At 34.9% G+C, this 23,540-nt stretch overlaps 1 protein-coding gene across 5 annotated transcripts in view; it reads right to left on the bottom strand.

The window, feature by feature from the left end:
• Nucleotides 1-23,540, bottom strand: part of SBF2 (SET binding factor 2) — a 522,324-nt gene that overhangs the window by 226,567 nt on the left and 272,217 nt on the right. For all 5 annotated transcript variants that reach the window (XM_014782916.2, XM_004418425.3, XM_087433230.1 and 2 more), the window contains 7 exons: nucleotides 14,429-14,561; nucleotides 13,041-13,149; nucleotides 10,777-10,890; nucleotides 5,507-5,584; nucleotides 4,008-4,121; nucleotides 3,423-3,551; nucleotides 497-595 (listed from right to left, as the gene is read on the bottom strand). In XM_014782916.2, the coding sequence (XP_014638402.1) occupies nucleotides 497-595; nucleotides 3,423-3,551; nucleotides 4,008-4,121; nucleotides 5,507-5,584; nucleotides 10,777-10,890; nucleotides 13,041-13,149; nucleotides 14,429-14,561 (776 nt within the window). The remainder of the gene's footprint in view (nucleotides 1-496; nucleotides 596-3,422; nucleotides 3,552-4,007; nucleotides 4,122-5,506; nucleotides 5,585-10,776; nucleotides 10,891-13,040; nucleotides 13,150-14,428; nucleotides 14,562-23,540) is intronic.

The following is a 23,540-nucleotide window of genomic DNA, read 5'->3' as shown; positions in this document are numbered from 1 at the left end:
TGACAACCTGGAAAATTGTGACTAAGATTTTTTTTTTCTTTTTTTTTTTTTGTGAGGAAGATCAGCCCTGAGCTAACATCCATGCCAATCCTCCTCTTTTTGCTGAGGAAGACGGCCCTGGGCTAACATCTGTGTCCATCTTCCTCCACTTTATATGGGACGCCACCACAGCATGGCCTGACAAGTGGTACATCGGTGCATGCCCGGGATCCAAACCCCAGCCGCCAGCAGCCAAGCGTGCGCACTTAACCGCTACGGCACGAGGCCAGCCCCTAAGATGTTTTTAAAATACAGTGATTGACAGGAAAATCACTTTGAAAAATGAGGTCTATTTTGACACACAGTACCCACTGCAATATCGTGTAACTTACAGTCCCAAAGGTTTTAAGTTAGAGCAAAAAGATTATCATTAGAAAGATAAATCTTTTTAGTTTTTCAAACAAAATACTTTATTAATACCTTTAAAATTAATGACTATCTAAATAAACATACTTACATTTTTGAATAGTTGCTCAGCAAGTTCTCTGACATGCTTTATCATCTTCGATGGGTTATTTTCTTCAACTTTAATCCGCTCTACTTCAAAAGCTACCAACTTGGAAAACGAATAAAATGGCAAAACATCAACTCCAAAATATGCTGAATTAGAAAACCGTGTGAAAGTTTGATACAATTTGCAAACCAAAAAGCATCCAAAATACATACTATTATTAAAACAAACTATTTTAGATTTTTACTGGGTTTCACGTCTATTCTAGAGTTAGTTGTCAATCAAGTCCTTGGATGGTCTGGTAGTCTCTCCCTGACGATTTTAGGTCCCTATTTCTTCTTGAGAAAAGTCATGTCTGGAACTCAGGGAGACCCTCTCATTCTCTAGGCCTCAATCAGAGAATTCTCTCACTCAGAGAATTTCAGAAGGTCAGAGAGTCTCCAAACATTCCCCTAACTCATAAACCATGAACCAAACATACAAGTCCCGTTGCTGAGACTCCAGTCCTAGCTCTGCTGACAGTGTGATTTGGAACAATTCACTTAAACTCCTGAGCTTCAGTTTCTTCATCTCTAAAATAAGATGGAAGAACAAGATGACCTTTAGGCTCCTTCTAGTTCTCAAACTATACAAATTCTAGTCCACTTCCCTACTAACCAATTTACTGGGAGAACTGTGTGGATGTGTACACTTGGAGTGGAGAAAAGAGTACTGACAGGAAAAAATTGCAAGTGGGGAGGAGAGGTAAAGAGATGGATGATTTTTTTTAAAAAAGCATATAATATAGGATTTTTCCTTCTAAAAACTAATATAGAGTCACTGGAGCAGACAGACATAAAAACTGTGACTTCACCTATTCTAGGCCAGAATTCAGAAAGATTGTTAAACAAAAGCAAACATTTCTTTCCTTCTAAGAGGCCTATTTATTTGATAGGAGAGTGGGGACAAGACAACACACATTGCAAGCTGCCTCTCAAAGCTCCATAAGCCTTCCATGTGGTAGGCAGCCCTAGGCTAAATGAAAACAAGAATCCCTTTCCCAGTAGCAAATGCTAGTTTCCTACAAAAGCACATTCCCATACGAACCAATAAAATGGCCAAAAAGGATAGAAGAAGAAATTACTTAGATTTGGCGCCTCATTCCTTTTAGGCCCTTGACTGAAGTATGCACATGAACAATTGGCTTTCAAGTAACAACATCAATAAGACACCAAAAGTCATCACTGTAGGCAGAATATAGAACTGGATGAACACTAAAGGGAGACCCAATAGAAGTCTTGGACAGAGTCCTTGCCTTACCATTGTTTCCAATCTAGAGGATATATACATATATCTTACATATATAAACGTACACAGTAAATGATAAGTTGCCATACAAAGTTAGAGACAAAATAAAGCTTAATGCAGACTAGCGGCTCTTAGAGTCATCTACTCAGGGAAAGCTGGAGGAGGTGGTGAGATAAGGGGAGAGTATGAGAATGAAAGGTCATTGATTAGGCTGAAAAGTAGAGAGAGGCCACTCCAGGCAAGGAAAGGACTTACAAAAATAGAGGCTGTGGCAAGCAAGTTCTCTGCAAGTCATCAATCTGACTTACTAGTTGTGATGAAGCTGCCAGAGAGAGTTATTAAGAGAATTTGGATAGAAAAGAAAGGGGGTACATAAACCAATGTTACTAGTCAGAATGCTTCAGAGACTGGCAAAATGTAGGAGCTAGAAAGGACCTTGGAGAGCATCTAATTTAATCCCATAAAAGCTTATATACTGACTACTTAGCTCAGGATCTAAAGGCTGATATATGTTAGTATTAGACAATCAATGATCAATCATATTAAACGTTGGTATTAGAGATCAGTGATCAATAATTGACCAGAAAGAATTGTTCACCTCAGGGCAATCTCTCCTAAATCTTCGTATGCTTTGTGCTATTATTAACTAAAGCATTTGGTGTAGGTCTCCAAACTCAGAACTAAAACATGTGCCTCTTCTTTCATTCTTACTGTGAATACTTAACTATCTTTACAGAGAATAAAAGATCCTTCTCTGAACTGAGGATCTTTAAGATCTTGATTCCTATCCTGTCTATACAAAATAAAACCACCAGCAGCAAATATGATCACTATTACTATTCTCCAGTATCTTGGGTGCTAGGAGTGTTTTTTTTTTTCTTTTACAGACTTTAAGAAACTTTTAGATTTATTGGTTCCAATACAGTGCTCTTTCAGAAATTGAAATGGGAATAATATTTGTTGTTGTATCCACCAGAATGGGCTGCTGTGAACATAGTTAAATGATAAATGGAAAGATGCATTAAAATAAGAGAAATCACAACTAACACAAAATAGCATGCTTATTTTGAGTCACATTTGTCCTAATTTTCCCTTTATTTGGCCAATTCCTTGAAGACAGGGACTAAATCTGTCTTCCATATATTTAACATCTCCTAAGGGAGCTAGACAAATGTTAATTTTTGATTAGTGAGAATGCCACTAAGCTAAACTATGGTTCTAGGACACTGATAGGCTAAAGGTAACTGCAGTTTGAAATCACATATCTATACATTAAACTTAGACCTTTCTCTCTACGAAACTTATAAAGGAATCCTTGTATTATTGACTTCAAAAATAAGAGTTCTATTTATACAATCACTGTAAATTTTTCAAAAAAGATTTTAATCAACTATTTAAAATTCAGTTCTTCAAGGTTTTTATGTACTTCTGAGACATCTTATAATTATATTTTTTCTAATTTTTCTAGTCCACATTTTAAATACCAAGAGCTGATAAGCATAATAGTAAATAATATCGATTATCAGATATTTAATTTATAATATATTTACGATTTTGATTAAATGTTTAAAATACTACTTCTCTACTTTTAACTAGTAGTCTAATTTTGTCTGTAAATAATGCATTAATTTGATAAGAAGTATACCTCATCAAAGAGATCACAGGATCTATAGGGAGGACCTCTTTCTGAAACAAAACCTGCAAATGCCATTCCATTGAGAACTTTAATGAGGAAATCATTCTCAACCAAACCACGCTGCCCCAAGAAAGCTGTCTGTAAAGAAAGAAAATGTGAAATGAATAAATTATCACTTAGTAATGGATGAATGGTCAAAACAAAAATACAATAGAAAGATCAAAGCCTGAATAAATGTCTTCATGCATAAATGTTATAAAATACTTTTCTCTCAAAAAATAGTTTTTGATACCTGAAATACTACACGTATTGGAAAGAATAAAAATGAATCTGTCCATAAATCAGGAGGAGAAATCCGAAATTAACACAATTTTAAAAGAAAAACCAATTTAAAGTTAATATATTCTAAAGGAAAACATGTCAGTTCCATAGTAGTATTAAAACTTATCATCTAACCACACAAAGCAGAGACTTTAAATAACCACATTTGATAAATTAAGGTCAAAATACATGGTTAGAAAAAAGACAATCAAGTTGTTTTATTAAATTACAGTCTACATTTTGGACAGATATAATATGGTACTGTTATCTTACCTTGTGAAAATGTATTACTGGTTCTGCATGAATTCTGATAAGTTGCAGGCATGATCTATATCCTTGGAAAAGTTGTGCAAATAATCTAAGAAAAACTGCACGCACTTCTTTATCCTGAAAACATAAGAAGAAACGTGGTAATCGAATTTCTTAAAAAACAAATGAAATATCGCAAAGTCAAAAGTTGGAAACAACCTGAGAGATTATTTAACAAATTTGTCTGTGCTTCCTACACATAAGTGTCATTTGTGGCAGCCCTGAGTGGTGGGCGTCTAGTCCATCCCATTGTTGGACAGCACAGGCTGTTAAATAGTTTTTGTTATATTGAACCAAATAAAACTTGCCTCTAATACAACCAACTTTCCTCTCAGGAAAAATATAAGTCACAAAGTCTCCTCTTTTACCATGTTAGAGAAGGGAATATTTCCCAAGTCATTTGATTTTTATATCCATCAAAAGAATTACAGTCACAAAAAGAAAAGAAAAAAAACTCAGAAGACTGTATTTTAAAAGCTTATGAAATTCTTTCAAAGTTTATCAAACTTATAAAAATCTATCTTATATTAATAAGGTAGAACTTAAAAATCTGTTTTGATAATTCGGGTTCTAATAAAATCAAAGTTTTAGAACCGTAAGGAAACTTACAGATTTATTTAGTCAACTCCTTATTTAACTGATGAGAAAATGGACAAGAATGCTCAAGTAGGGGCCAGCCCTGTGGCGCAGCAGTTAAGTGTGCGCACTCCGCTGCTGGTGGCCCGGGTTCAGATCCCGGGCACACACCGAGGCACCGCTTGTTGGGCCATGCTGTGGCGGTGTCCCATATAAAGTGGAGGAAGATGGGCACAGATGTTAGCCCAGGGCCAGTCTTCCTCAGCAAAAAGAGGAGGATTGGCATGGATGTTAGCTCAGGGCTGGTCTTCCTCACAAAAAAAAACAACAAAAAAAAGAATGCTTAAGTAACTTGTCACAGGTGTCCAGCTCTATGAGGCTCTTTAATGGCCACAAATCTCATCTCTAAGAAATGCATTGGGCAAAATAAAAAAGGGGCCTGTGTTACATACTTACCCTTTTATGGTTTCTAATAGGAACTCTTTTCATCCACTCACTCCTCAAACTTGATTCTCTGCTGTTATCAACAATCAGTTTCCATTTTTTGTAAGCTTCCCTTTTTTATCCTTCCCTAACCCTTTCGATTTGATCCTTGGCACAGTTTTCCAGGCCATAATCTAGGTTCTGCCTTTTTGTCCCATACTTACTCATGCCTCCTCAGGACAACAGTCGTAGCCCTGCTCCCCTCCCAGTCACTATGCTGCCCTGTGGCTCCTCCTTGAGCAGGCCATAAGGTCAGTTAGTGGCAATTCTCCTAATTTCTAATTTGGTATACTTTTTACTAGACTGTCCATCTAACTCTCACTACTCTCAGCTTCTTTAATAACCATACAAGTAAAAGTATAGCTCTCTTTAAAAGCATCAAATATAAATATTAAACTTCTTACCAGCATTTTTGAGTGGGATAAAGCTGTTCGTGAAGGGGGAAAAGCATGATCTGCTACTTCCAAATCTGGGTGTAAAATCTAAAGCAAAGAAGTTTTGTTATGTAAAAGATCTTAACATCAATAAAATATAATATTTAATCTACTTGAGACACTAAGATGAAAAAGTATCACACCACATTAACAAAATGAGGAATAAAAATCACATGATCATCTCAAAAGACACAGAGACACCATTTGAAAAGATCCAACATCCATTTATGACAAAAACTCTCAAAAAAATGAGTATAGAAGGAAACTACCTCAACATAATAAAGGCCATATATGACAAACCCACAGCCAACATCATACTTAATGGTGAAAAACTGAAAGCCATCCATCTGAGAACAGGAACAAGACAAGGGGGCCCACTCTCGGCACTCCTATTCAACATAGTACTGGAGGTTTTGGCCAGGGCAATTAGGGAAGAAAAAGAAATAAAAGGGATCCAAATTGGAAAGGAAGAAGTGAAACGCTTACTGTTTGAGGACGACATGATTCTATATAAAGAATCCACCAGGAAACTATTAGAAATAATCAACAACTACAGCAAAGTTGCATGGTACAAAATCAACTTACAAAAATCAGTTGCATCTATACACTAATAACAAACTAGCAGAAAGAGAAGTCAAGAATACAATCCCATTGACAATCACAACAAAAAGAATAAAATATCTAGGAATAAATTTAACCAAGGAGGTAAAAGACCTATGCACTGAAAACTATAAGACATTACTGAAAGAAATCAAAGACGACATAAAGAAATGGAAAGATATTCCATGCTCATGGATTGGAAACATAGTTAAAATGTCCATATTACCAAAAGCTACAGATTCAGTGCAATCCCAATCAGAACCCCAATGACATTCTTCACAGAAATAGAACAAAGAATCCTAATCCTATATGGAAGAACAAAAGACCCCAAATAGCCAAAGCAATCCTGAGAAAAATGAACAAAGCTGGAGGCACCACAATCTCTGACTTCAAAATATACTACAAAGCTATAGTCATCAAAACAGCATGGTACTGGCACAAAAACAGACACACAGATCAATGGAACAGAATTGAAAGCCCCAAAATAAAAATACACATCTACAACAGCTAATCTTTGACAAAGGAGCCACAAACATACAATGGAGAAAAGAAAGTCTCTTCAGTAAATGGTGCTGGGAAAACTGGACAGCCACATGCAAAAGAATGAAAGTAGACCATTATCTTTCACCATATACAAACAATAAATCAAAATGGATTAAAGACTTGAATGTAAGACCTGAAACCATAAAACTCCTAGACGAAAATACAGGCAGTACACTCTTGACATCAGTCTTAGCAGCATCTTTTTGAATATCATGTCTACTCAGGCATGGGAAACAAAAGAAAAAATAAATAAATGGGACTACATCAGACTAAAAAGCTTCTGCAAGTTAAAGGAAACCCAGAACAAAATGAAAAGACAACCCACTAACTCAGAGAAAATATTTGTAAATCATATATCCAACAAGGGGTTAATCTCCAAAATATATAAAGAACTCATACAACTCAACAACAAAACAACAAACAACCCGACCAACAAATGGGTAGAGGATACGAACAGACATTTTTCCAAAGAAGACATACAGATGGCCAACAGGCACATGAAAAGATGTTCAACATCACTAATCATCAGGGAAATGCAAATCAAAACTACAATGAGATATATCACCTTACACCCATCAGAATGGCTATAACTAACAATATAAAAAATAATAAATGTTGGAGAGGATGTGGAGAAAAGGCAACCCTCATACCCTGCTGGTGGGAATGTGAACTGGTACAGCCACCATGGAAAACAGTATGGAGATTTCTCAAAAAATTAAAAATAGAAATACCATATAACCCAGCTATCCCACTACTGGTTATTTATCCAAAGAACTTGAAATCAACAATTAAAAGAGATTTATACACCCCTGTGTTCACTGCAGCATTATTCACAATAGCCAAGACGTGGAAGCAACCCAAGTGCCCATCAACTGTATGAATGGATAAAGCAGATGTGGTATATGTCTATATATATATACACACAATGGAATACTACTCAGCCATAAAAAAAGACAAAATCATCCATTTGCAACAACATGGATGGACCTTGAGGGTATGATGTTAAGCGAAATAAGCCAGATAGAAAAAGACAAACACCAAATGATTTCACTCCTATGTGGAAGATAAAGAAACACAGGGCCAAAGAGAACAGATTAGCGGTTACCAGAGAAGAAGGAGGCTGTGGGGTGGGCGAAAGGGGTAAAGGGGCACATACATACAGTGACGGATAAAAATTAGACTCTTGGTGGTGAGCACAATGCAGTCTACACAGAAACTGATAAACAATAATGCACACCTGAAATTTCACAACGTTATAAACCAATGTGACCTCAATAAAATAATTGAAAAAAAAGATATAAACAGAAGTGAAGCACATATTTGCATTTGCTATGACAGAAACCTCCACAACACACTAAAGAAGTATAAAAAGTGAGAAAGGTCAATGTTACCTGTTGGGAGGACGAGAAGAGGAGGCACAGTCAATAAAGGTTTTATAAAAGAAAAAAACAAAAAGAAAGAAAAAGTATCAGTACGTGAACTATGACCTATTCCCTCCATGAAATACAATGCAATTAGCTGAGGCAGCTCTGTATGGAAAACTACTACTGTGGAAAGATCTCCAAGACAAAATATTTAATGAAAAAGTATGTTCTAGAAAAACACACATAGTATAGTCTCATTTATTTGAAAATAAAACAAAATAAACCTTAAATCAATATATATACACACACTGATATACATATAAATGAAAATGTCAAGTTCTGAGAGAATATACACTAAACTATAAAATAGTAGTTACCTCTGGGAAGGGAAAGGTCTAGGGCAGAGCTATTGGTCCATATAGTCGAAATTTTCAGCAAGTATTTGTTTTTATATTTCTTAGTGTAATTAAAAATTAATTAGTTAATTAACTAAAATACTAAGGAGAAAGGGAATAAGCTTATGAATCTCACAGTCCAGAGGGGTAAAAGTACAATACAACGTGACAAGTACTAGAAGTATATAACTAATAATATATAAAATATAAAGTATAATTATTCAACCTAGGGAAAGCTAAAGAAAAGAAGGTAACATTTGAGTTAGGCTTTGAAAGCAAGCAAGTTGAGGAGCAGGTGGGAAAGAAAGTCCATGCAGGACTTACACAGAGAAAAAGATGAAATTGCATGAGTATGTAGCAAATTGTTGTCTTTGCAGAATCATTTTCAAATACTCAGGTTTTGGTAGTATGCTTATGATAGATCAAAAGACTCAAAATAGTACTTTAAAATGTCACTAAAATATTGACAATATTTATAACCCAATCACCACTACAGTACTGTAATGTCTTCATGTCTGTAAAATCATCCATGGTTATTACACAGTTCAAGTAGTGTGCTGCCATTTGTTACAATTATTTACTAACCAAATGAAGCTCTTATATTTGTGTGTCAAAGCTCCCATATGGTCCATCAAATGAGATTTCTTTCTGGTCCTAGTTCGACAATATACTATGCTCTTATGTCTTATTTGTATGACAACACTACAGCATATAATCCACCATTGTGCTTGACAACTACAAAAACAGGCACACTCAATTTTACCAAAAATGAATTTAACTCATTGATCAAATTTGGTGCCATAGGTGTCACAGGTTAAGGTATACCAGTGTGCAGCAGAACCTCTACTAGAAGCTATTGACTTAAGAACTAAAATCTTATCTTTGCCAATTTTGGCACTTAATCCTTGAATAATTATAAATATCATTATTAAGTAATCATATATAAGATTTAAAAACTTATTTAAGATTTCTAGAAATATTAAACTTTTTCAATCACTCAAATACTACCTTCTCAGCTTTTGCTATATCCATACACCATTGATGCAATTATTTAATTAATATTTTTCTTTAAATTGTCTTTAAATCAACCCACTTCTTTAAATTTAATATTTTCTTAGATGAAATATCTGTGAAATTGCAGGTTTTATATGCTATTTTAAAGAAACATTATAATACATACATAATTGTTAAAAAAAAGTTGCCCCATACCACCCCTAACCATCTCCACACTTCACTTGGGGAAACATTCACCTAGTCATCCTATGTATAAAACATTCATCCTACAAATAAGGACCGGGAAACAAAGGTCTAGAGATGGAATGTGATTTGCTCCATAATATCAAGTGGCAGGATGCAGGCTGGAATTTAGGTCTCCTGAATCCTACACTAGTGTTCTTTCCACTGTCACACCTTGTATTCCACATTACAAATTACATTAGGATAAGCCAGTCTTCTCTAAATGTTTCCATCCCATAAATACCACTATAACAACATAAGGACTAATATAAATTTGAAAATTTTCTGAGAATAAAACCCTTCCTGGTAATCCTAGACTTCTGAGTTCCTATTTAAGGGGGGAAAAAAGGTTTTAAACAGCTTAGGCTGGAATATTATTCAAGAGGAATATGAAGTCCTTAGTTCTAGTGATGGCTTGAAAAGAAATGCAGAATTCATAAGTTTCAATTTTCTGATGATGGATAAATGAGCACCTAAAACGTTGTCAGTAAAATAAAATACTGTGCTTTCAAAAATCAACTAAGGTAAAATAACTACAAAAAATTACATCCATTTCAATGAGAAACATCCAGGCCATAAGATTTCTTAAAACTTCACTGCATAGATGCTGGACATTTAGTCTATCAATAAGTTACATCTTTCTGTAGTAACTTGAAAACATTGGCAAGACAATATTACACAGTTTTGCAAATAGCACATCTACCAAAGAGGAACGAGATGTCAATAAGGAGGTCGAAGGAGAAGGAACAGGGGCTAGCTTCTAACAGGGGATGTTAGGGGAATCAGGGATTTTGAGGCAGAGTCTGGTCTTGTTTCCAAAGGTGTGCTTCCAATACCTAGCACAGTATTCAGTTTATAGTAACAACTAAATAAATATCCTCAGTGAAAGAATGAACGTAGACGAAATATTCAGTTATGATTCAAAGTATATTCTTTAGACACCTAATAAAGAATCTTATTCTAAACTATACAAGAATATATTCATGTTTTAAGAACATATAACTCTCTTTTCTAAGTGATTACAATGCAAATAATATTTAATTCCAATTACCTTAGTTTAGATTTAAATTAAGAGAAAATTACTATGAACAAAATGTCATACCAAAGAAAGAGCTGCTTGAGTCTGCTGTAGAAGTGGTTCCGGGAGGGAAGAGAGGTGAATACATTCAGGAATTTTAATAGTGCCTCCATCCAAATCGGCTATGATTACATCTAACTGAAGGAGATAAAAAAATTAATCTATAATTAATAAAATGTATTTGTTGTTAAGAAATTAATTTGGCCTTCACTAATTCAAAATGAGAAGAACCAGGTATGGAAGAGACTCCTGGCTGCCCATAGTAACAGAATGCTGGGTTCATGGCTTCCCAACTACCATATATGTCCTAGCTTCCTTTGAAATTAGGTGTGGCATGTGACTAAGTTTCTGCCAATGGAAGACAAGAAGTGATGTGTACACTTCCAGGTATTCAAAATAGAGGGGATGCAAGGCTCTCCTATGCTCTCCTTCCTCTTCCCATGGCTGAAACCATGAACTGGCAGCAAGCCAACCTTTAACATTCAGATGATGACAATGCCTAAGGGGATTCTGGTGGAGAAACAAGAAGGAAAGAAGTTTGGACCTTGAATGAGTTCATGGACGAAATTTGTCCGGCATAATGGAACACTTCTATGGACTATGGATGAGTGTTAAATAAAATTTCATTTTGTTTGAGCCTTTCCATTTGGGGTGCTTTATTATAGTAGTTTAGCCATATCCTAAATAACATAGTAATTATTATAAGAGTTAACAAGCAGAGCAATTAGTATATATCAAAATGGTACTATTTAGGTACTTAAGAAAGAAACTGATTTTTAGAACTTTACAACAGTCTATTTAAAAATAACATACATAAAAATGTAATAGAGAAACTAGTCAAGATTGCTGAAATTATTACATTGATAATAGGATTAAAATTCATTCTAATTAATTCATTACAAAATTAAGAAATTTACTTTTGGCAACACTTAGTTTATCCTACCTCCAGAGACTGTTGATATTTAGTGGGAAAAAATTACCTACGAACTAGATGGGTATGCTTCCAAATAGTACTAACTAGGTTTTACTGAATATGTTTATTGATTTACACGTTTTTATATGGTGATATCGAAGCTAAATAGGAACTAGATATCAACATATAAGGTTAGGAAGAATGACTAATATATGAATGAGGGTCCTGTTCATAATTACAATGTTGAGTAGTAGTCTTTTGTCAGTTTAAATGACACCTATGATTTGATTACAATTACAAATATGTAAGTACCAACAGAGCTTACCTCTTTGCTGGCATTTAAAACTAAAACAAAAGGTAGAATTACAAAATCTTAAGGATCTGTGAATCACAGATGTCATATAGCCCAACTTTTCATAAATAAACAATTTCTCTTAAACCCCCAAAAAGTGTCATGCAATCTGTTCCTTGCACTCTTCTTATAGTGCTTGAGAGTACACTCTTCACATAAGAAAATCCATTCATCACCATTGGGCAGCTCTAATAGTTGAAAACTCTTATGTTAAGCAGAAATTTGTTTCTATATCCACTATTACTGATTCTATTTCCGCCTTTAGAGGTACAAAAAAACAATTCTTACCCTTTCCTAAAACAGCCGCTTAAAAATATTTATCCTTAGCTATCAAATAGTATTAGGTTATTACCTGAGAAAATTTCCTTAGGGTCTCACTGAATATAGCTTCTAAACTTTTGACAATTCTGGATGTCCTTCTGTGAAGTGCATTATTTTGTTTGTTTGTACTCTTCAAGTGCAGTACAGAGAACTAAATATGTTATTCCAGAACTGGCTTGAACGTAGAGTATTACTCTCCTTCTTTGGTATTTCTAGTCATATGGCATTAAGAATACAATAATTTGGCGGGGCTTATACTGAACTTGTATTCCACTAAAATTCTTCACTCTTTCGCAAATGCTTTTTGCTTTTCAGTTCTCAGTCATTCAGCATTAACACAGGCTTCATTTCAAAATATGAATAAATTAAAGCACTCATAAAAGTAAAAATAGAATACTAATTAATGAATTACTTTATCTTCCTTTCTCATAGATAGGATGAAGACTACAGAAAGATAAACTTAATATGCCAAAAGAAGGGCATTTTAAAATATCAATGAATTCATTTTTTAAGTCTTCCTTACTTGCTATAAGAAAAAATTAATATATTTAGATTTTTTAATGATGCTTTTCTTCTGGCCAATCTTTTCTATTAGGAATACAACAGATCTGAAAATAGTAATTAGTTGAAATGCTATAGGACTCAAAGAAATATGATTAACCTCTGGCCTCAATAACTGGCAATTTAAAGATGAATACTTACAAGTTCATGAACATCGGTTTTAAAGACAGAATGTACTCCAATAATGAAAGGTGTTGGGGAACTTAGAACTTCCAGTAGCTGAGCCGGGAGAATGGGAATATACGGATAACTAGAAATAATAAAAATATATATGAGATATATTTGTTTTTCCATAATATAAACATATTTTTCTTTCATTGTTATGCTGTATGAATTTTAGATTACCTATGTTTAGAAATTATCAGTAATATTCTCATGGTTGTTAATATTAAATTTTTGAAAGAAAAAATTAAAAGAAAATCCTCATGTGAAAGATACCATCAGACACAACAAGATATAAAGTAAATGGAACCCAGGGGAATTTCCTTATCCTTTATCCCTCCTAGGCAAGGAGTCTCTAGGTTTTTAATCTTGCTTGAAAGCATTTTTCCTTACATAGAAATCTGACATCATCTGAAATCAGTAATACTGACTCACTGATGGGTCCTACCCCTCAATATTGGTGATGAATTGTTTCTATAAAACAACCATTTAAATTCCATTTTTCTACACTTGATTTTTGCATTCAATAAGATTGGCAAAGTACAAAAATTAAGGCCTAGTACACTCTATTAGCTAGGGGTTAAGAAAAGAACATAGGTTAAAAAAGTTTTTTTAAATAAAATCTGGAGACAGTCTAAATTTTTTTCTAGTTTGTACGAACTTAAATTTCCTAGATGTTATGATTATCAAATTGATAAAACAGTATATTAGAATAAAATATTCTACTTATAGCACTATCAGGCATCACTGTTTAGACTGGTTTTTTACTTTTTATTATGGAAAAATTTTAACATACCCACCCCCCCAAAACGTAGAGAGAAGAAAAGGAAAATGAAGTCCCATGTATCCAATACAGCTTTGACAATTACCAATGCATAGTCACGTATATATTTCTACCCACTTTTGCTCTCTCCCCTACAGTATTATTTGAAGCAAATCCCAGATATCATATCATTTATACATACTTTAGAAGGTATCTAAAAAAGATAAAGGTTCTTTTTTAATAGAATCATAATACCACTATAACCTCTAAAAATTAATAATAATTCCTTAATATCACATAATCAGACAGCACTAACCTAAGACTTTTATTATCAACTGTATTCAAAGAGAATTAAATGTTTCTGACAATACTATTCAAATTAATCATTTTTTCACTAAATTAATCAACATTCACTAATGGAAAACTTGGAAAAGTTCCAAATTCTAGTCTAGATTTCTATCAGAATCATGACTCACATAACAGTATAACTTTGTAAAATATGCCCTTGTGGTTCAAAACTATTGTGCAAATGACATTTCAACTGATCATCAATAAGTAATGCATAATTTAGGAATAAATAAAAATACCAAGTAAGAAACCTCACCTATATTTAAGAGGAAACATTAAAGATTCCAGGGCTCTACAAGCATCACTAAGTCTCTGGAAACTTGCAGAATGGAAGAGAACCTTATTTTCCGTGAGGACTGCACAAAAGAGGCTGAGGACATTTTGAATTCCTGAAAACACAAGAGCAATGCTTACTAAATGCATTTAATTTTATAAGTGCTGCCAACAAACACAGACTTAGAATGATATGAAATGAACAAGTCAATTTTTGTGTGTGTGTGTGTGAGGAACATCAGCCCTGAGCTAACATCCATGCTAATCCTCCTCTTTTTGCTGAGGAAGACCAGCTCTGAGCTAACATCCACTGCCAATCCTCCTCCTTTTTTCCCCAAAGCCCCAGTAGATAGTTGTATGTCATAGTTGCACATCCTTCTAGTTGCTGTATGTGGGACACGGCCTCAGCATGGCCAGAGAAGCGGTGCATCAGTGCACGTCCGGGATCCGAACCTGGGCCGCCAGTAGTGGAGCGCTCGCACTCAACCGCTAAGCCACGGGGCCAGCTCCATAAAGTAAATATTTTTGAAATTTCTGAAGAAATATATTTGGTTAAACTATAAAGTCCATGTAACCTATGGGTATTTGTTTTCCCAAACTTTCAGTTTTGTTTGTCTTTATTCTTCAAATCAGTCTAACAGTCATTGAACATATTAGTTGTTTAGAAATACACTATTATCTTCTTTTCAACATCATCTCCAAGGTCTGTACTTAAATTCCTATTTTAGACGCTGGCATTGCTCTAATAACTTTTTTCCCCTTTAAAGTCCCTTTGTCTGATGTTAATATAACCACACCAGCTTTGCTGCTGAAATTTTCCAGGTCTATCTTTTTCCATCTTTTTACTTCAACTTTTCTCTACTTCTTGTAAATAGCATATAGGTGACATTTTTTTAAATCCAGTCTGACAATCTTTGTCTTTTAACTAGATTATTTAATCAACTTACACTTATTGTAATTATTTCTGTATCTACATATATACAGCATCTTATTTTATATTGCCTATTTGTTCTACCTCTTTTTTTCCTTTCTTTATGATTTCTATTTATCCTGCCTCTTCTTTTACCCCCTCTGCTAGTGTGGAATTTATAAGCTCTGTTTCTATTTTTTAGTGGCAACTCTAGAAAATACAGCATGCATACTTATCAAATTGAAGTTAAATAAGTACATTGTTGCTTATTTTCTCATTTTTATTACTGAATCATCATTCTTTATATCAGTTCAACATTAATTACATGGATCCACTAAATCAAGAGTCCCCATTAGTTTTCTCAAGGTAAAATACTTCCTGTATCTCCCTTTACCATAGCTTGTCCCTTCACAAGACACATGCAAATTCCTTCTCGGCCTATTATTAATTGCTATCCTCTTTTATCATTTCCAACTTACCCCATATGATACACCCGAACTTTTGGTTCAGGTTTTTAATCTTCTCTCATTTGGACTAATGTACGAGTTTCATAACCTGCTTCCCTAATCTAGTCTTCATCTACTGCAAATCTATCCTCCAGGCAGTCTCTAGCATGATGGACATAAAATACAAATCTGATTAAGTCACTTTCATGCCTCAAACCCTTCAACATCTTCCCATCCTTTTTGGTAGTGATTTTCATATGTATTCTGTTCCAGAGAAGTAATTTAGTAAGAAAAGCTTTCCTTCAACTTGTCTTATACATTAATCTCTCTGAGCATCAGTTGGTAAAATGACGATAATATTAAAACTTATCTTACAGAGTTGCTATAAAAAAGAAATGAGATAATGCATGGCATTCTCAGCACAGTACCATGGTAAATAATTCAGATATTATGATTATTATTGTAATTATTATAGCTGTAACTGTTAACTTGCTTTGAAGTTAGGGTTCTGATCCTAAAAATGTTTGAAAACACCTAACCTACAAGATTAAGTCTGAGCTCTGTGACAAAATGCCTTCATGGTCTTACTCCCATCTTTCTAACCCAGTTGCCACCTCTCACACCTGTGTGATCAATACTGAACTAATCTAGCTCTCAGAACACTTCTTTCAGTTTGATATCTCTGCTTCTTTTGCTCATGTTCTTTCTGCCTGATGTCCACTTCATTAAAATGTGAGTTCGTCATAGATAACTCTGGGCCTTATACACTGCTATATCCCTCCTGCCTAGCACGGCACATGCTATACAGGAGGCACTCAAGAATGTTTCACTGAACTGAGTAGCTCTCTGAAGAGTGACATGATTCACTAATAAAAGATATTAAAATTTCATTAAAAGATGCCAGAGAATATCTTTATAAATTCAGTTAGGGAAAGTGTAAAATACACAAATCATAAATGAAAGATTGATATATTCAATTATTTGAAACTAAAAATTTTCCCATCAATGGGGCCTGCCCCATGGCATAGCGGTTAAGTGCACGCACTCCACTGCTGGCAGCCTGGGTTCGGATCCCGGGTGCACACCGATGCACCACTTGTCAGGCCATGCTGTGGTGGTGTCCCATATAAAGTGGAGGAAGAGAGGCACAGATGTTAGCCCAGGGCCAGTCTTCCTCAGCAAAAAGAGGAGGATTGGCATGGATGTTAGCTCAGGGCCGATCTTCTTCACAAAAAAAAAAAAAATTTCCCATCAGAAAATAACATAAATAAAGTGAAGACAAGTCTCAGACTGAGAAAAGTTACGTAGAAAGTATATAAATATAAAAGGATGTCCAAAATATGCTTTTAAAAATCCCCACTAAAATCAATAGGAAAAAAGCAACATAAGAGAATAACATGAACTTAAAATTAACAGAAGAGGAAACCAAAATGGCTGATAAGCATATGAAAAGATGCTACACCACCTCTAATAGTCAGAAAAAGTCTATCTAATAAATTCATGAGATATGATTTTAAATCTATCACAATAGCCAAAATTGAAGCCTGACAATTCTAAGTTTTTATGGGGATGGGTAGGAAAAGAAACTATCATACATACTGCTGTGAGGAATATAAATAAAGTTAAGATGCACGTACCCTACAACCTAGTTATTATGGTAATTCTAGTAATTCCATTATTAGTTATTTATCATGGAAATTTTCTCACATGTACCCAAGAAAAGTATAAAAAGGTATATTGTAGCAGTACTGAAACAATGAAAAAAGTGAACACGTCCTAAATGTGAGAATGAATGAATAAATTGTGGTAAAATCATACTATGAAATTATTATACTTTCTCTGAAGATGGTAAATGTTGACTGGAACCAAAAACTAAAACTAAATTTATTATTCACAATTTATAAAACTAAATATTCATTAAAAATTTAAATACAATTTTCAAGTGATATGGACTTTTTGGGTAAGTTTGTAGCATTTATACTTGTGAATTTAATATAGATTAACACTTCATTAAGACTTTTGGGATACCTGTAAAGCAGTGAAAATAAGAAAGCTAACACCTCATATATCAACATGAATAACTCTCCCAAATATAACGTTAAGTGAGGAAAGTAAGTTGTATAATGATTATATAGAATGATAGCATTTACGTATTGTTTAAAACCATACAAAACACTGCTATATATTGTTTAGGTATATGTAAACATACAAAGTATAAAGATATGTCTGGGACTAATAATCACCAAATTCAAACAGTGTTTATCTCTGGGGAGAGTAGGCACATGCAGGAAGTTTCCATTTTATTTATGACGGTGTATTTAGTAAACTGGATCATGAAATACATGGGTTTTTTAAACACTTCTCTGGAAATAATTTAAAACTTACAGAAAAGTTGCAAGAATAAGGGTAGTGCACAGAGCACCCATCTAGCCTTTACCATGACTCACCTACTGTTAAAATTTTGCTCCATTTGCTCTAACATCTGTACTTATGAGCTAGTGCATACTCTCTGACTCCCTCTCTCTCTTCACACACACTTTTTCTGAGCAATTTGAGTGTATACACCATGACATTTACCCCTAAATACTTCAGTGTGTTTTCCTAAGAATAAAGATAATATCTTACATAACCACAGTACAGTTATCACCTTCCGCAAATTTAACATTGTTACAATATTTTAAGTCTAATCTCATATCTGTATTCCAACATTGTCCATTGACCAAATAATATTCTTTAGAGCCTTTTCCCTACAGTCAGGATTCGTTTTAGGATCAGATATTCCGTTTAGTTGTCACGTGTCTTTAGTCTCATTAAAAATGAAGCATTTCTACAACCTTTAAAAAGTTTTTCTTTTATTGAGGTAAAATTCACATACTATAAAATCAACCATTCTTAACAGAACAATTTATTGATTTGCTTATGTTGAACCACCTTGCATCCCAGGAATAAATCCCACTTGATCATGGTATACGATTCTTTTAAGGTATTGTTGAATTTTGTTTGCTAATATTTTGCTGAGGATTTTCACATCCATGTTCATCAGAATACTGGCCTGTAGTTTCTTTTTCTTGTAGTGTCTATGTCTGTCTTTCATATCAGGGTAATGCTGGCCTTGTAAATGAGTTTGGAAGTGTTCCCTCTTCTATTTTTTTTTGTTGTTGTTGTTGGGAAAGATTTGCCCTGAGCTAACATTTGTTGTCAACCTTCCTTTCTATTTTTTTTCTTCCCAAAGCCCCACTACATAGTTGTATATTTTAGTTGTAAGTTCTAGTTCTTCTACGTGAGCTGCCGCCACAGCATGGCCACTGACAGACGAATGGTATGGTTCCGCGCCCAGGAACCAAACCTGGGCCCCCGAAGTGGAGTGCACCAAATTTTAACCAATAGGCCATTAGGGCTGGTTCCTTCCTCTTCTATTTTTTGAAAGTGTTTGAGATGGATAGGTATTCATTCTTCTTTAAATGTTTGGCAGAATTCATCAGTGAAGCCATGTGGTCCTGGACTTTCCTTTTTGGGATATTTTTGCTTACTAATTCAATCTCCTTACTAGTAATTGTTCTGTTCAGATTTTCTATTTCCTTGGTAGGTTATATGTTTCTAGGCATTTTTCCATGCTTCTAGGTTATCTAATTTGTTGGCATCTAACTGTTCATAGTAGCCTCTCACAATCCTTAGTATTTCTGTGGTATCAGTTGTAATGTCTCCTCTTTCATACCTGATTTTGAGTTTTATGTCTTTTTTTTAGTCTACCCAAGGGTTTGTCAATTTTATCTTTTCAAAAAAATAGCTCTTAGTTTCGTTGATCTTTTGTATTGTCTTGTTACTCTCCATTTCACATACTTCTGCTCTGATCTTTGTTATTTCCTTCCTTCTATTAACTCTGAGCTTAGTTTGTCCTTCTTTTTCTTGTTCTTTAGGGTATAAAGTTAAGTTGTCTATTTGAGATCTTTCTTTTTCTTAATGTAGGTGTTTATCACTATAAAATTCCTTCTTAGATCTGCTTTTGCTGCATCCCATAAGTTTTGGTATGTTGTGTTTCTATTTTCATTTGTCTCATGATATTCTTGATTTCCCTTTTGATTTCTTCGTTGATTCATTGGTTGTTCAGGAGCATGTTGTTTAATCTTCACATATTTGTGAGTTTTCAAGTTTTCTTGTTATTACTTGCTAGTTTCATACTTTTGTGGTCAGAAAAGAAACTTGATATGATTTCAATCTTCTTAAATTTATTGACTTGTTTTGTGGCCAACATATGATCTATCCTGGAAAATATGCCACGTGGACTTGAGAAGAATGTGTATTCTGCTGCTGTTGGACGGAAGGTTCTGTATATGCTTGTTAGGTCCATCTGGTCTAAAGTGTTGTTTAAATCCAATTTTCCGTCTGGATGATCTATCCATTGTTGAACGTGGGGTACTGACGTCGTCTACTATTATTGTATTGCCATTTTCCCCTTCAGATCTGTTAATATTTGCTTTATATATTTGGGTGCTCTGGCAAGGGTGCATAAATATTTACAATTTTTACATCCTCTTGATGAATTGACTACTTTATCATTATATAATGACCTTATTTTGTCTCTTATTCCAGTTTTTGGCTTAAAGTCTGATATAAGTATAGCTACCTGTGTTTTCTTTCAGTTTGCATTTGCATGGAATGTATTTTTACATAACCTTTACCTTCAGTCCAGAAAGCTAAAGTGAGTCTTTTTTCTTTCAGGTTCCAGTGAGTATAGCAGTCAACACCTAGATATATACTTAGTAGAAGCTGGATCCTCAGGCAGCTACTTGTAAACTATGAAGTCAAACCCCTTTTAGGAAAACACTGGGAGATGGGCATTTTTGCCTGCTCCCTCTGCAATTGGCCCTAAGGGGGCAGTTGCAGTGAGTGCTCACATGTCCATTAAGAACTATTTCTTTGTTTGCTATAGTCCTGTGGGACTCGTGAATGCAAGCCCTGTTGGCTTTCAGAGTTAGGTGTTTTGGGAGCACATCTCTCAGGTGGGAGCCTTAAAAGTTGGGATGCAAGATGTGTGGTCTAAATCCTTCATTCTTCAGGGAGAAGTTGGGAGTTGGGGGTTCCCTCTTCGATTGATGGCACTGTGCTAGGAGTGCGGTTTATGGCAAGAGTGTATCTCAGCCTTTCCTATCCATTTCAATGTGGGTATTTTCTGAGGAGCACAATGTGTAGGAGTCACTCAACAATCCTAGTTTCTGGATTTCTCTCAGAAGGAATTGCTCCGTATGTCGCTATACATTCGGTACATCTGTGGCAGGAGTGAAATGCAGGAGGCTCCTGTGTTGCCAGCTTGGCCCAGAGTCTCATCCAGCCCTTCTATGACTCTCATTTTCAGGATTTCCCTGTTAAATTTCTGGCTGGTCTGCCACTAGTCCCAACTAGGATTGTAACTTACACAACCAGAGTTATTTTTTTCCATTCATTTCCTACTGAGTTCAATACTATTGATAAATAAATGGCAAGCAACAGGATATATTGGAACATATGAGGAAGTCATCTGGTGTAAAACTAATTCAGCCTGACCTTGTTTTTCCAAAAGGGCCTGAGGCCTTTGAACTTGCATTGTATATCTGCTTTAAGCATTTACTGTGTCCCAAAGACAAGAACAAATGCCCTTAAGATAAGGATGCAACTTCCCCCACACTGGCATTTCCTTAAGGAGAAGCATTTCTCCCTAGGCTAGGATTTGATTGCTGTGCTCATCCTGTGACCACCCAACTTGAGACAACAGACCTGCTACCTGCTGTGCCCATCGAGACAGCAGACCTGATACCTGCTGTGTCCCTCAATCGCTATGCCAACAGGACAATCTTGTGACTACTGTAAAAAGGATGCTGCAATCATATGTGATACATGTTCTTTGACAGTATATAACTGCTCTGTATACCCCACTTCTTTGGTGCCTTTCCTTGGGGAAGGATGGCCCTGGGCTATATGGTCCTCAAATTTGGCTCATAATAAACTCACCCGAATTTTGATTTATAGATTGATTACGGATTATTTGAGTCGACACTATTTTTACTGACAATGATGTAGGTTTAAGCTTCCCAACCCATTTGGCAGCAAAGCTGCTAGCTTTACGGCCCGCGCTGCTCTGGTAAAACTACCATTCTTACTGATAGAGCTGAGGTCTGAGGGAGATGGGAGCAAACCCAGGTAAGAATGCTGCAGATTCTTACTGTTCTTACCCAAAGTTCTAGCATGAATAAATGCTTCTGAGTTTGTTGCTTGCTTTTGGTCAATTTTCAGAGCTCTGTAATAGTTGTATTCAACAAATTTTGTCTAGTTTTATACTAGTTTTTGGTGAAAGGATTTGCCAAATTCTTCATACTGCCATAACCAGAAGTATTGTCCTTGGTGATGTCAATTTTGTTCACCTAAACTTTTGTTCAGTGCTGTCTAATTTCTCCAATGTATATGTCATGTTTTTCCTTACAACTAATATGTGTGGTCAGACACTTTACCCATGCAAATATCTTGTTCCTCACCAAATTTCTGCCTATATTTTGCATCTATTGATAACTACTGCCTGATTCAGTCTTTACTATGATGATTACAAAATGATTTTCCAAATCTGCCATTTCCTCTACATTCACCAGTCAGCAATCAACATTCTGTAATACGCAGACTCCTCATTTATCCCCCACTAACCTGCTTATTTATACATCCATTATCAGTATGGATTCATGGATTCCTATTTTTTATTCCAATATTCTGTAAGTCATTACTGCCCTTAATTACTTTCGTGCTAAACAAGTCCTAGATTTAGACAGTGGGCACCCCTTATCCTAGTTCCTTGTGACATAAAGCCTTTGTTTTGTTTTGTTTTTTCAGTTCTTTCTTACTTTCTGACTTAAAAAAATAATCTAGGCTTATATTCTACCGACTCTGTCCCTACCCTAAATTCAGCCATTGTTCCAAGAAATCCTGGTTCTTTTTTGTGAGGAATGGTATTAAAGACCAAGATTCTGGGTATTAGAGTAAATGTTAGGTCATTTCTACTAGGGTATCTTTGTTTTTAGGACACTTCTGCAGCTAGAAGAAGAAATATATGCATGTACATACATTTATACATACACATACATGAACACATTTACATGCATATAGACAGACATACACATATATACGTATACACAAACACACATATTTGAGAAATCCTGAGTCCATACCATTACTTTCAATTCCAATCTATTCCCACAGGGTCTCCCCACCAACTTCAATACATATTTGTATGTCCCTTCTTCCAGTGAGAACCCTAGATCCTAATAAAATAAACATATTTATTCATTTGCTAAATCTTATATTACACATAAAATAGTTGCAGAATTTTTTCAGCCATTATAACTCAAAAACTAAATCAACTAAAAAGGAATTCACAATTTTTTTGCAATTCTCTCCTCAAACCTGTCCAAAACCGAGGTTTTATAGTCAAAGACTGCGTTCATAAGTTACTTAGTTTTTCTTCTTCACTGTGGTTACATTATTCATTTGAAAGACAGTGGAGTTCATTTGTTTCTGTATGCTTTCAGTTTTAAGATTTTCTTTTTCGTTTCTTCCCATCATGATGGATCTGATATTATTTTCTGAAGATGTAAGACCTAAATATACTTTCAGAAGTCAAAACTATATAAGAAGGCCTACTAAGAGAAGCGTCACTCCTTCAATTGAATTAATAGTATTGTGCCAATATCAATTTCCCGGTTGTTATAAAGTACTATGAT

This window comes from Ceratotherium simum, chromosome 7 (assembly GCF_057802395.1).
Source record: "Ceratotherium simum simum isolate JZ-2026a chromosome 7, ASM5780239v1, whole genome shotgun sequence".
Lineage (NCBI taxonomy): Eukaryota > Metazoa > Chordata > Mammalia > Perissodactyla > Rhinocerotidae > Ceratotherium > Ceratotherium simum.
Note: the sequence above shows the minus strand (reverse complement) of the source record. Positions and strands in the feature narration are given on the sequence as shown.